General features: G+C 43.8%; 1 protein-coding gene across 6 annotated transcripts in view; it reads left to right on the top strand.

Annotated features, from left to right (window-relative positions):
- VLDLR (very low density lipoprotein receptor) overlaps positions 1–6952 on the top strand; it is a 34557-nt gene extending 27605 nt beyond the window's left edge. For 5 of the 6 annotated variants that reach the window (XM_068553696.1, XM_068553698.1, XM_068553693.1 and 2 more), the window contains 5 exons: positions 73–219; positions 1436–1519; positions 1905–1985; positions 2815–2984; positions 3866–6952. In XM_068553696.1, coding sequence (XP_068409797.1) covers positions 73–219; positions 1436–1519; positions 1905–1985; positions 2815–2984; positions 3866–3901 — 518 coding nt within the window. In that variant the 3' untranslated portion in view covers positions 3902–6952. The remainder of the gene's footprint in view (positions 1–72; positions 220–1435; positions 1520–1904; positions 1986–2814; positions 2985–3865) is intronic. The other variant, XM_068553697.1, reaches the window with a different exon arrangement.
- Positions 6953–14869: the final 7917 nt, after the last annotated feature.

Here is a 14869-nt window from a genome sequence, read left to right on the forward strand (position 1 = left end):
GCATCTAGAACCAAGCTTTATGTATAGCAGGCACTGGAAGACCCATTTTAAAGGACTTTTCTTTCTGAACAGGTAAAAACTGGTGCGAAGAAGACATGGAGAATGGAGGATGTGAATACCTCTGCCTGCCAGCCCCACAGATTAATGACCACTCTCCAAAATATACCTGTTCCTGTCCCAATGGATACAATCTAGAGGACAATGGCCGAGAGTGCCAAAGTAAGGCTTTTTACTTTTCAAACACAAGCAGGACATACAACAGGCATTAGAGTAAAACACTAGCTACAAAAACTAGCCTGGATTTTAAGAATTCTGTTTTAACTCACTCTTGGAATAGATTGGAGAACATATCTGCTACTGTTGCATGCCAGGAGTTCACATCACTACTTCAGGACTAACTCATTTCAACATTAGATGAGTCTATAGGTGACTATGCTGATTTATACCAATTACAGCACTGAGCCAGCCAACTTGCAGATAATTAAACAAAGTCTTAACATTGTCCTCCAAAAAGAGAGGCCTGAGATTAGGCTTAAAAAAGGCCTTGGGGGACTTCCCTGGTGGCTTAGTGGTTAAGAATCCGCCTGCCAATGCAGGGTACATGGGTTCGATCCCTGGTCCGGGAAGATCCCACATGCCACGGAGCAACTAAGCCCGTGCGCCACAACTACTGAGCCTGGGCTCTAGAGCCCACGAGCCACAAGTACTGAGCCCGCATGCCGCAACTACTGACGCCTGTGTGCCTAGAGCCCATGCTCCGCAACAAGAGAAGCCACCGCAATAAGAAGCCCGCGCACCGCAACGAAGAGCAGCCCCCGCTCACCGCAACTAGAGAGCAGGAAGACCCATCGCAGCCAAAAAAAAAAAAAAAAAAGGCCGTGGTTACAGGAAACCTTCTGGTCCCAATGGGTGACATTATCTTAAACTGCTACTTAAATGAAACATGCATTTTAGTCTCCTGTTCTTAGCTTTTGATTAACTGGCAAATTAAACTCCCAGGTTGTGAGCAAGGATCTCATATTGTGAGGTTTTTATTAGCGTGATACTGAGTCCCTATGGGGACTAGCTCCGTTTACTGAGAAAGCAGTTATCAGACAGGCAGGAAGACTGGTATGCCTGGTGGTCTGGTTTTGAGAGCATTTCTTGCAGCTTCCAGGAGCCTGGGACTTTGCTTAGAGGGGCCCTTAAGTGAGGCCGTCGGTCCTTTTGAATTGTCCAATTGCAGATGCTTGCGATTCTGCCCGAAGACCCCAGTGTCTCTCTGGTTTTGCTGCTGTTTCCCTTGGTTATGGCACACCCACCCTGCAACTTGGTTTGGCAGTGGTTTGTCAATTTCCCACAGCATTCAAATAACCCATCACATGGCTTGTCTGGGCTAAACGGCTAGCCACTCTGGAACCTTGGCATTGACCCGGTTCTTGGTTTTATAATTCAGGTACTGCAACTACTGTGACTTACAGTGAGACAAAAGATACCAACACAACAGAAATGTCACCAACTAGTGGACTAGCTCCTGGAGGTATTGGGTTCCGTTCTGCAAACTGTTCATCTCAGCTAACAGCCACACTCTTTGTACCTACCTGTTCCTTAAATCATTAATGCAGCCTTTAACTACTCGTTCTGCCCCTAATTGGTAACCTATATTTAAACTCCAAAGACTTAAAACCTGCAACTCTTAGCCTGACCTGACTCATTAAGATTTCTCTGAGACAGCTGTTAATGAAATGGCTATTATAGCATGAGACTCGCAAATACTTCTAGACCGGTTATTCTTGGTACATGATTGTAGTAGATATTGAACATCAGTGATGGATGCAAAAGGGCATGAGGCTCTCTACCAGGTGGTTGAATTTCTAAGTCTGAATGCAGATCCTTCTAAACTGATTCCTTTTATTCCCCTGTAGCGATCAATGTGACCACAGCAGTATCGGAGGTCAGTGTTCCCCCAAAAGGGACTTCTGCTGCCTGGGCCATCCTTCCCCTCTGTAAGTAGATTCCCCACGTATCTGGATCCAAGGAACTTCTTAAATACCCGATGGGTATTTCTAGTTCATCTAGAGATGCCCTTCCCATGGCCCCTTGTACTGTCATAGCACTCGTGACACTGAATTACCCTTGCTCCCCTCACCAGCCCAGCACACTGATTTCAGAGTCCACAGCCTTCTCTACGGTGGTATCCTTAGCACAGCGACCGGCAGTGATGAATGGTGCTTACTGCTTTCTACTTCGGAGCTGTTCGTCTGGCTCTATCCCCTTTCATAATAAGTCCTTTCCAGTGAAGTGCACTGTTCTTTTCCCCTTCGAAATATGTACAACACTTCATACAGAGGAGCTACACAAATGCTAAAATGAGTTCTTGAGGAGTTATAGAACTTGTAGAGGGTAAATTAAAAACAGTTAAGAATTTTCAAACCCTCTAAAGCTATTCTAGGGCATGTGAATTCTAAAGCACTATGCCAAATGGCCTCTTTATCCTAAATTATGGGATTCCAAACTTGGCTAACAAACCAGGAAGACCACTTGAAGAGCCCTCCAGAAGCTTCTGCAATTCGAATTCAGTCAGCCTGGGGAGGGGCCCAGGACTCTACACTTGCCCAGATGGATGTGCTGAGCACCAGAGTCTATAGAATAACACAACCTCTGGTCTGAACTTGTTTTAAGTTCTCAGCCCATTTATATTCTAACTTCTAGTCATCCCAGCTTCCTAAAACGTAAAGCTTTGATTAATGTCAATTATCATGGATTCTTTAGCATGATCTTTTTTGTATGTTTTGGAACTAGACCTTGTTTAGTCACCTTCTAACTTTTTTTCAGTGCTCTTAGCAATGGCAGCAGTAGGTGGCTACTTGATGTGGCGGAATTGGCAACACAAGAACATGAAAAGCATGAACTTTGACAATCCTGTGTACTTGAAGACCACTGAAGAGGACCTGTCAATAGACATCGGTAGACACAGTGCTTCTGTCGGACACACGTACCCAGCAGTAAGTCAGCTTTGTGTCTTTATGTACCATGACTCGCGGTAGGACTTTTTGGAAAGGAGACCACAACTCAAGCTATGGCTGCCTGGGCTAGAAAGAGCCATTTAGAATCACGGAGCCACCAAATACTTCATCTGCTACCTGGAGATTAGACAGTCTAGGCTGTTAGAACTTAAGTAAGTCAGTTGACAAGTATCTGCCCCAAACAGAATGACGAGTCAATTAAGGACATCACTCTACAATTTGAGATATTTTGGGTTATAGAAACTACATGTAAACATTAGCATGAGCCAAGTATCTCCTTTCCGAACTGTTCCATCAGTTGCCTGCTGGATACTTAAAAGTAAATTAGCATATCGTATATAGGGGGGTTGACTTAAAGTCAGTGTATTGAGCAAGATTCATTTAGCCAAAATGACCAAATATTTGAAAATGACCTATTACACCTCATAGAGCTAGCTTTCCTTTCAACAGTAGAGTCGGTCACTTGTTCTTCAGTTGAAACTCACATGGAGTATTTGGCCTTCACTTACAGAACTCTGAACAGAACAAGTGCTGAGCACTCCCTCAAGCTCTGGTGAAACAAGAGTATGGTCAGTTCACGGCACACGTGTGTCTTTTCACATTTTTCTCCAGGTTCTAAGATCATTAAGTAGAACAGGCAGAATTAGTCACACTGTTTTCTCTCTCTACCAGGTAGATAGAGTTGAATTCAAGTTAAAATGCATTAGTGATGCAACTCAATACTGTTTGGGATCTGGCTTCCCTTCTATGCACCTTTGGTCTCTGAATGACCAATGCAAAAGCAAGGTTCATTTTAGAGACTGAAGTTGCTACCAGTGAGGGAATCACCAGACACATTCCATGCTTTTTCTCTTCCACAGATATCCGTTGTAAGCACAGACGATGATCTAGCTTGACTTCTGAGACAAGTCGTGACCTCTGAGGTCTAAACCAGTAATAACCCACTTCGGAATGGTAACCGAGCCAGCAGCTGAAGCTTCTTTCTTCCTCCAGTTTGGAAGAACATCGAAATATCTTTGCGTGGATCAAGCTTGTATACTTAACCATTTTTATATTACTTTTGTAAATATTCCTGTCCACACTCTACTTCAGCTTTGGATGTGGTTACCAAAAGTATCTGTAACCCTTGAATTTCTAGACAGTATTGCCACCTCTGGCCAAATATGCACTTTCCCTAGAAAGCCATATTCCAGCAATGAAACTTGTGCTATAGCGTATACCACCTGTACATACATTGTATAGGCCATCTGTAAATATCCCAGAGAACAGTCACTATTCTTAAGCACTTTGAAAATATTTCTATGTAAATTATTGTAAACTTTTTCAATGGTTGGGACAATGGCAATAGGACAAAACGGGTTACTAAGATGAAATTGCCAAAAAATTTGTAAACTAATTTTGTACGTATGAATGAAATCTTTGACCTCAGTGGAGGTTTGCAAAGACTAAGTATTCAAACTACTGTACATTTTTTTTCCAAGTGCTAAAAAAATTAAACTAAGCAGCTTAACCATGGTTTGTGCCTATTCCTCTAGGATGAACTTCTATAAACAAGCTGAGTAGTATCAGGTGTTCTAACTAAATATATGAGCTATAGATCTTGATATTGTATTATATAAGGAAGCCCACAATTTGGCTTGTTTCTCTTACAATCAAGTGCTAAAAGGATGAGGTACCACTTAATACTTGCCTCCCCAAATATTTATTTTGTAAAAGAAGCTAGCTTAACCTGCACCTGGAATTCTTCTTCTTTGAGGAAAGTTCCTATTCTCTTCATTTGTTGCCTGATCCAGAAACATATGCCAAGATTTCTGTCAATTCTGCTTCTCTGTACTTAAGTCTCTGTTTTACATGTCCTATCATTATATACTGTTCAAGGGCAAGTGCCTGGCAAAGCATGGGTAAGGACTTCCTCCTTTTACACGCCTAGACAGTCGACCCTGAGGAGAGCTAGGCTCCTAGGGAGGAGGTAACAAGCAGAAATGCCATTCTTGAACAGTCTAAAGCAGTGGTTCTCAGTGGACTTAAGGTTAGCATCTGCATCACCTGGGAACCTGTTAAACGTGAACATTCTCAGGCCCCACCCCAGACCTGCTGAATCAGAAACTCTGAGGGTAAGGTCCAGGGATATGTGTTTTCAGAAGCCCTTCAGGTGATTCTGATGTGAACTAAAATTTGAAAACCACTGTTCTAAAGTGACTTCATGGAGAATCTGTAAGATGATCTAACTTGTTAGGCTGGCTGGCATAGGATGGACTCCTTCTATGGACAGTTTTTGAAACGTGTAATATGAAGAGTAGATAAGAACTTTGGGTAGAAGAAAAAGTAGCACAGAGCTTGCGTAAGTTTTCCATCAGATTGGCCATTTCTTTCTCCAAAGCCACAGGAAGCCAACAAGCAAGGGAAGATACAAGGCTTTAACCCTGGGAAGATGCTCTAGGTGAGAGTCCGCTGCAGAAGGTGCAGCAATCTTCATGGATTGAATGATCAGTGCAGTAGCCAAAGGAGGAAGAGAAGATATTTTGAGTAGCTAAATGGATCAGTGGATGAGTCAAAGTCCACCTTCATATGGAATATCAATAAGACAGTGGACACGTGGCTTGTGGCTTAGGCAAAGAGATCAATAATCCTGGATGAAGAAGGTGCTTCTGTCATGTTGTTTAATAGATACCCTCTTGAGATTTTGGTCAAATGGATGAAAGTGAAAGAAAGAATGGGCGTGAACCTTTTTTTATGGGAGATGTGGAGGTCAAACATGTAGCGCAAAAGGACGTAGTTGTGAAGGTAGGACTCTCTTCTGGCCACCTGTTGCTTCATCTTCAGGTAGTCATAACACTAAACAGGATGTGGCCTGCTGATGTGAGGTGTCTGGAGTGCCTATTTGATAAGTAGGTGAGCATTCATCTTATGTAAACTCTAAAGGCCATTTGGTTGACTGGGACTTTGACCCTGCTGTGGTACAAAACGCACTGATTGGTTTATTCATTTGGAGCAATACAGAATTCCCTCCTAGGAAACTTAAAGACACCAGTGTTTTCCCCCATTACAAGGATTATACAGTATTAGTCAACTCTAACGCCCAAAGTCATAGTTTTTAAGAGGAAAATCAAGCAGATTCTCCATCATCTCCTGGATTCCAGTCCCTAGTGTGTTCCTCCAGGTTCTAGATCCCAATTTCCAACCTTCAAAGAGTCTAAAGCATCTCATTCTTTTACCTTGCTCTCCACAGGAAGTAGCCAAGGACAGAAACTCTGACTTAAAAGGTACAAACTCACTTGAAGAAATGAAGTAACTAGATATTTCTATGGAAATTAGCATAGTTACATGGCTAGCCAATTCAGCACAAAGTAAGACTTCATGGGAGACTAGAGCCTGTGCATCAGTATCCACACAAGAACTTTAAGAATCCTATGTGGGGCTTCCCTGGTGGCGCAGTGGTTGAGAATCTGCCTGCCGATGCAGGGGACACGGGTTCGAGCCCTGGTCTGGAAAGATCCCACATGCCGCGGAGCAACTAGGCCCGTGAGCCACAACTACTGAGCCTGCGCGTCTGGAGCCTGTGCTCCGCAACAAGAGAGGCCGCGATAGTGAGAGGCCCGCGCACCGCGATGAAGAGTGGCCCCCGCTTGCCGCAACCAGAGAAAGCCATCGCACAGAAACGAAGACCCAACACAGCCAAAAATAAATTAATTAATTAAAAAAAAAAAAAGAATCCTATGTGAAACCTTTTGCTGTAAGTTTGCTGTGTCTCTAGAGTTTAATGTGGGAAATGAGAATGAATTAAGAGATAAAATATGAAGCTTAGCAAACGTTAAAGGTGGCTGTTTGAAGTTAAATGAGCCTGTCATACAAGTCACAGAAAGGAAGTCCTCCAGAGGCTTTACCAACTGCTAGAAAGACTGATATTGATAGATGAATAAACAGGTTTGTGGCCTCTGGTAAAGAAATCCAGTCGAGTCTTTGAGTCCAAATTTTTAAGTGGCCTTTGCAAGCTATTTGGCAAGAAATAGTCCCAGTTGATCAACCACCTCTCTTAAAACATTCTTATAGCTATTTTAAAGCCTTGGTATCATTTCCGAACCTATGGTATTCAATTCTTGATGAACACAAGGCAAAAAAATGGAGACTTCAACTTTGGCACTTGCTTCTGTTCCTTATATCTTTGGAAGTCTGATAGCCCTTCTCAAAAAATGAGAAGACAGGCTTTCAATAGCAAAACTATAGGGCATTTGAAGGACTAACCCCTCAGTTAACACTTAGAAACGGGAGACCTAAATAGAAGTTGTTTTTTTTTTAACCTCTTTATTGGAGTATAATTGCTTTACAATGGTGTGTTAGTTTCTGCTGTATATCAAAGTGAATCAGCTATACACATACATATATCCCCATATCCCCTCCCTCTTGCGTCTCCCTCCCACAGAAGTTTGCCTTTTAACTATCCTCACACCCAACCAGAAGATTCTGATGGGGTGTACTCCCGTGTCATGCAGCCTAACGAGTAATTTCCTAGAATTCTTACCTTGGGAAGCAGTTTATTATTTTGAACCCAGTAGAAGCTGGACTTCTTGCTTTTAATGGTGGGGAAACTCTCAAAAAGCATCTACACTTTTGCTGCGACAACTTAGGTCTGAGAATGCAGAATACAACCTGCTAGTCTTTATCATTGATTTTTGGGCTCTCAGTTTCATAATCAAGTGTTCAGCCTGACTCTTTGGGAAAATTGAGAGTTGTATGTCCATGTTTCAGCCATATCGTGGACCTAAACTGTGGAAGTTCAGGAATACATAAAAGTCAAAAAAGGCTTCAAAGCTATCTTACTTCCAAATGCAGCGGGAACGAATTTGAAGATTAAACAATGACATTTTTGGGACTTATTTCTCTCAAATCAAGCATAGAAGCTTTCCAGCTCAAAATAACTTCATGGGAAGGGTGATCAGCCTTCTTTTTACATGAAAAGCTGAATGTGAGATAGTGGTGAGGTCCTATATGTGAAATGTCGGGGTCCAGGGATAAGCTACTAAGAAACAGCCCACAGGAGTGGCCCATCTCTGTCCTGTCTCCCAAATGCATTTAGTGTTTTTGAGCCTGGCTCATCTGAGAGACAGGAACGAAGCGGGACCACTGACCAACAGCCCCGCTGTCAGTCTCCTTGCATCCACAGTCACTGAGGCAGGCAGAAGGCAGGCTGAGGGTGGAGGTACAGGCTCTGCGGGCGACACTATGGCACATCATAAACAGTTTTCTTCTTCACTGTGCTCAAGGGCAAAGTCAGATTGGCAGTAAGGAGGTTAAGAGTGCTGGCTGCTGCGTCAGCCTTGCATGTGGTACCTTTGGGCAAGTCACTAAGCCACTCTGTACACAGAGGTGCTGGGGACTGTCTTGCTATGACACGGTAAGGATTGTGAGAAGGCACACGAAAGCTCAGCCCTGCATCTGGCATTTAGAGGGTGCAAGGCACACGTCACTGCTCTATGTCACTCTCAAAGGTATGCCTCTAATTGTATTTATGGTGGCACGGTCTAGAAACTGGTAAGCGACTTGCCCAGTGAGAATTACAGGTAACTTAACTCATTGAGTGTAACACGCATTAGACCTTGTCCCAACTGTTTTCCACTATACCTATCTGATGAGATCTAAGTCTGAAATTCAGGTAGACACAGTACCTTTATATAGATTAAAAGGCTTAAAGGATTACATGCTTTGAACCCTAGGAACAGAGCGGGTGTGTTTCTGCCTCAACCTTTTGACTTCACTGTCTAAGACGTGGAAATAAATATTTGGGGGCCTGCACAGGCTTTGGATGGCAGCTAAAGCACTTTGAATCTCCCTTAACTTCTCACCATACGTTTAATAATGTGCTAAATAAATGCTCTCATGTATTTTATTTGATCTTCACAACAAACTGAATAGGTAAGTATTACCTCCATTTTATAGATGTGAAAACTGAGGCTACAAATAACAAATGATTCCAAACCCTATGTGCTTACTGGCATCTCCTCTCAGGACAGGAGGCAGTGCTGTGTAAAGGTTAAGGTAAATGTCACGTTGTATGTTTGCTGAGTTCCCTTTACTAATGACCTTAGGATGCTTCCACAGTTTCTCAGATGCCCACAATGGCTGACTTCCAATATGGCGGCACACAGGGGTGGAACGCTAGCACCTCCACATCAGGTTGGCACAGAATAAGTGTATTAGTTCTGTGCCATGCCTACAAGATGCTAGAAGTTCCAGAATTATTTTCCTTGGCCATCACAGAAGCAGGAGTAGATTATTGGATTGCAAAGTGAAAGATAAAGAGTCCCTAAAGGAAATTATAGACATGCAACATCATTCCTGTGTATGAAGACACTGGGGAAAACAAGCTGTAACACAACAAGTCTTAAATTTTAAGGTTATTATAAGGAGATACATGTCCAAGAAGACAGAACGAATTGGAACTTGCGTCCACAGAGTGATGATGTTGTAACTATGACTGGATCTTAGGTATTCTGGAATCTACCCCGAGACCTGGGCATTGCTCACATTTCACACATGCGCAAGGAGGGGGAAGATTTCTTTGAACGAAATGACTGGCTTGGACAAAACTCTCTTGCCCTTTTAAAAATGTCACTTGATACCAAAATGTGATTTAAGAGCATGTAAGGCCTCAGGAGTCCAGAGCGTACAACCAGTTACCACGCTCAGAATCTTCAGAATTCTAGAGGCACATGTTGGGACACATCCCATCCTGCTGACCTGTAGATAAACATTGTTTTTATTAATGAACTGTACGTTTAACCTAAATAAAGTTTATTTTTGAGAGAATTGTTGTGAGCCTTTCCTTTGTCTAGAGAACTTTTCCAAAAGTTTTTACCCAAATCTTTCTCCTTTTCTCAACTGAATATGGCTCAGTCACCCCTTTCTGGGAACCAACCAGGACCACCAGATCTGGACCCATCAAGTTGGAAGAATGAGAGATGTCCCTTCTCTTGCCATCCTTAGAAGTATAGTTAGTGCCTCACCATAGACAGCCAATGTGTCACCCTCTCCAACTCCCCCTTTCCACCCCTCCCATGAGAGAAACGAAAATCAAAGCCACTATTACCAAAGAATGTTAGGCCAGACCTTCCTCCCTGTGGATGACGGAGAACAGGCCCTAAAGGTAGGAAGCCCCAGGGTGAAGGGACAAGACAGGCCTTGACAAGCAAGAAAAATCATTTTGATACTTTCCCTTCATCAGCTCTTAAGTGGTCTGTGTTGAAATTCATTTATGATAAGGCTAAATTTTTGTGAGCCTTTAGATATAGATATTCCATCCGAAACTTTTTCCAAGCAATGGCTCCCAAATGTTTGAGTGATATGAGGTGCTAAACCTTGGAATTGGCTCAGGGAGTAGTGGGAAGAAAATAAGGAGAGTCCTTAATGAATTTAAGATTCACTTAATGAGTGAAATGTTGAGTGAATACCAGCTTTGCAGTGACAGAAATGTAAGTTTGGGTGTTCCCTCCTCCACCTGACTAGCTGTGGCCACGGGTAGGTTGCTTATCATCCAAACTTCTGTCCTCTGAAAATCATAACACCTACTTGCATAGGGTCCTCCTACGACGGAGAGGCAACACTTATAAAGTGCTTTACTCAAGTAACAGCTGCTATTTCTTCTCCAGTGCCAAAAAAATCATAATTCATTTTTTTTTAAAGTTAAAATTCTTGTGTCCATTTGGAGATCTGATTTTGGTCTGCACTCATACTCAATCCCATTTGCAAGTGTTCCCTCTTAGGTCTCCCCTCGAAATGCTAGCATTTGGAGATCTTTTTTCACTCCAAGAAATCAAGATTAATCGTGCTGTACCCTAAGAGCTCTGCAGAAATCCTTGTATGTGTGACCTTCTGCTGATTAAAGAGCCCAGGTGACTGGTTTAAGTTCACCGGTTATACAGAGAGGTCTGTTTAATCAGTGGGGGGAAAAGATGTTAAACTTTGTACCACTCCAGAAGGTGAGGTTAGCATGATCTTTGGATTTATCATGCTCAGCAAATGTGATGGGCCCATAACCTAAGAGATGTGGAAGAATGATAAGTATTGGGTCTGAACATTTAACTAATGCTCTAGGTTCTTATTTAGAGGTATCTCTTGCCTACTGGTTGATTGAGGGCAGAGAGTATGGTTTAAACCCATAGTCATGTATGTTTTCTTAAATTCGTCCATTTAGAGGACTAGTTCTCTAAAGCTAAAAGCAAATTTGCCTTTTTACCTGACCCCAAACAAATAGCCCTGTGATTTCCTGAGAAGGGCTTATAAATGCTGGAGGATGATTTTAGATAACTAGATAAGAACTGGCATTCCTTCTCTGGCATCAGGGGACTTACAGTGAGAGTTTCTGAAAGGTTCTAGGACAGTTTTATAATTGGCATATCCTAAATTGATCATCAGTTAGGAGGGAACTCAAAAAGCTCTTGAACTTTTAATGAAATTGAGGAAGGATATATATGAACCAACCCCTTCAAAAGGTACCGCCTCTACACACACACAGACACTCACACACACACACTTCATTTGTCCTTATTTCATGCATTTGTTCAATACCACCTATGTGCCATACATTGTTCTGGATTCTGGGGAACCAGTGGAGGACAAAACAGGCCAAAGCCCCATCCTTCATGGTGCTCATTCTAGCTGGGAGTCAGGAATGGAACAGACATTTAATATGTCAGGTAGTGATAAGAACTCCAAAGAAAAACAAACAGAGTAGAGGGCAGAGAATGATAGAATGAGCTATTTTAGAAACAGCTGTCAAGGAAGCCCTCCAAGGAGGTGACTTGGGCAGAGAACCTGGCAGAAGTGTGGAAGTGGCCTACTGAGGACACAGCAGAAGCAGAAGTCCTGAGGCAGGAGCATGCTTGTTTCATCTATGATAAAGCAAGGTGGCCATGTAGGTGGAGGTGACCAAGGCAGAGAGGGAGGGGAGAAAGGAGCAGCAAAGACCAAGTGATGTAGACTTCTAGGGCTGTGGTTGGGATTTGGGATTTTAAGTGATGGGACAACTTAAGAGGGTTTGGGGGCAGTAGAGGGACATCTTATTTTAAAAGGATCGTGCTGACTGCTTTGTTTGAGAATAAATAGGCTGCAGGGAAGCAGCGGTGAAAACAGGGAGATAAGTTAGGAGACTATGGCAGTAGGGCAGGTAGATGGCCATGGCTTGGGCTGGGCTGGGGGGGATGGAAGAAAGCTCTACTCCACATGCAGCAGTCATGGGGATGGTGAGGGCACAGTACGTGTACAAGCCGTGTCTCTGGATTGTAGTATGTGTCGTGATAGTTGGTCCCCTCCTCCAGGAAAAGCTAGCTGGTTGCTATCTCAGCTGTGCTCTCTACCTGCGGGTATCAGTTTGGCTGCCCCCTGACTGGGCAGGGATGACAGGCATGACCGCAGCATTGGTGGAGAAACTCAATGAGGCTGCATGGTAGCTGGAGGGAAAGTCATGCTTCTCCTCCCTAACAAAGGAAGTCTGCATCTAGAAGAAGAGAAGAGCCTGGAGCTTAAATCCCAGTGCACAGAAGTACAAGCTTTGCACCCATTCAAAGGGAGTCCTCCTATCTGACAGGGTCCTTTTTGTACAGAGTTCTGTGCTAGCTCTTGAGCAATGTCCTCTACAGGCATGTTTTCTATAGGTCGCACAATATTTTTTTCAATGTAATGGCTTTAGACAGGATCCAGCATTTTCCATCTATCCAACTGCTATGTATTGATATGTTCCCTGTTACCCACCTGGTCTCTAAAGGCATTGGCAGATTATCGAAACTATTTCCCCCAACAAATCTCAGAATCCTGGTATTTCTCAGTTGAAAGGGATCCCAAGGTCACTGAGTCAGGTACTTGTCTGATACCATTGGTAACAGGTCCCAGGTGGGGAAGCAGATAATGTCTGCCTATATCTACCCAGCAAGGAGACCCCATTCATCAGACAATGACCCACAGAGTAACAGTTACTCTCCTAATGTGCCTAGAAATTCAACAAGAGCTCGTGAGCCTTAATATAAAAAAAAAAAAAAAAAACCAAAAAAACAAAAAGAAGAACATTGTTTTGAAAGACAAGTGCCTCCTAGGACCCAAAATCTGAGGAAAGGAATTTTTTTTCTTTCCTCTTTTAGAGGAAAGGCTCTTTAAGCGAGGTGAGTCTCTGAAGGGCACCCATGCATGTCACAGAACAGAAGCCAAATATTAATTAACAAACAGCTTAGAAACAGAAAACAGCCTCTTCCCAGACGTCAGCCCCGGTACCTGCTTCCATTCAGACAAGAGAAGCAACCTTTCCTATCTCAGGATCCGGTCACCTCCGGAGAGGACGAGGCTGGGACTAGAGGCTACGTGCCGTTCCCCCCGGCTTCTCCCTCCTCTGCAGCAGGCACTGTGTGCCCAGCGCTCTGCGCACTGTCTCCTCTAGGAGACAGATAAGATTTCCACGGACCTCATTAATAGTGCCAATTCGCCAAAAGTGGCACACCGGTTTCGACGGAATCTCTAGTTCTCTTAGAAATCCAGTGACGTGAAGGTGAAAAAAAAAGACGATTTAAAACCCAAACTAACTGTAGCTTCTTTTGCCTTGGCAGGAGGGCTGGGAATGTCCTGGGAAAGGAAATTTCTATACTGCTGTGAGAGAAGGAAAATCTTTGGAGTTGCCAAAGGAAGTCCTGGGCTGGGTTTGGGGAGTGAGCGACAGACTGCTGAATTGCTCTGCATTCTAGAAAAGAGGCCTCAGGAGGGGGGTGGGGAAGTGCTGGGAAGCAGTAAGGTGGAGAAGAGGGTGGAGCCACGTGGTGTGCACGGACCTCTGGGGCTCCAGCTGCCGGACAGCAGGAACGTCTAACAGGCAATTTGGGACCGCTGACATTTTCTGCACTGTGAACCCTTCCACCTCTTCAGCCCTTCAGGAAAGCGTGTGGCTTCACACCTTGTGTGAGTGGCTTTTGATGAACGTCCTGGAAAGGAGCCCAGTCCCAGATCTGGGTAGACGTGGTAGCAGGACAGGGAAGGGACTTAACGGAACAATCCAGGAACTGAACTGAACTCAGTAGCTGCAAGAGCTTAGAGAGCAGAAGCCCCCCAGGGACGCTTAGAACGGGGACCATGGACTTTCTACAGAATGTGAGATGGAAGTTCAAGCCCATATTATCTGGAGCTTAAGGGACAGAGTCACTCCAGATGATGCCACAAATTATGACATGTATTAGGTGGGGTCAGGTGGCTTTAGATGATGCATGCTCAGTGTTTTGCTAGTTAGTCAGTGTACAGAACTTATCATAGCAATGGCCTGTAGGGGCTGGGAGTAATTCAAACCATGGAGTCATCTTTCCAAAGTGCAAATATGACTGTGGCACTCCCTGTCTTAGATGACTTCTTGCTGCCTGCCGACAGAATGAAAGCCGGCATTCTTAGGCTCAGGCTCGAGACCACCATGACCCGACCCCTGCTACTCAATTCTCCCCTATCCTGCAATTCCTCAGCCCAAACTCCACGCTCTGGTAACACTTGACTGTAATCTCCACCCCACTCCACAAACTGCTGCTTCCCAGACAAAGCTGTGCCTTTGCTCATGCTCTTCCCTCTGCTTTGTGTGCTCTTCTCATCTCTCCTCACTTGGCTCTCACTCTTCTTTCAAGACTCGGTTCACATGTCACCTCCTCCAGGAAGCCTTCCCTGTTGACCCAATTTGGCTCACGTGTCTCTTATCTACCCCGTTATATAGAGATTATCTATTTTTATGTGTATACCTTCTTGATTGAATGAAATAAAAGCTTCTCTAATGTAAGAATTCGGTCTTGGTTATCTTTGTCCCCCTACCCGCACCCTCCCTCCCCCATGTATAGCACAAAGTTGGGCACTTTTTA

Source organism: Eschrichtius robustus, chromosome 10, assembly GCF_028021215.1.
Source record: "Eschrichtius robustus isolate mEscRob2 chromosome 10, mEscRob2.pri, whole genome shotgun sequence".
Lineage (NCBI taxonomy): Eukaryota > Metazoa > Chordata > Mammalia > Artiodactyla > Eschrichtiidae > Eschrichtius > Eschrichtius robustus.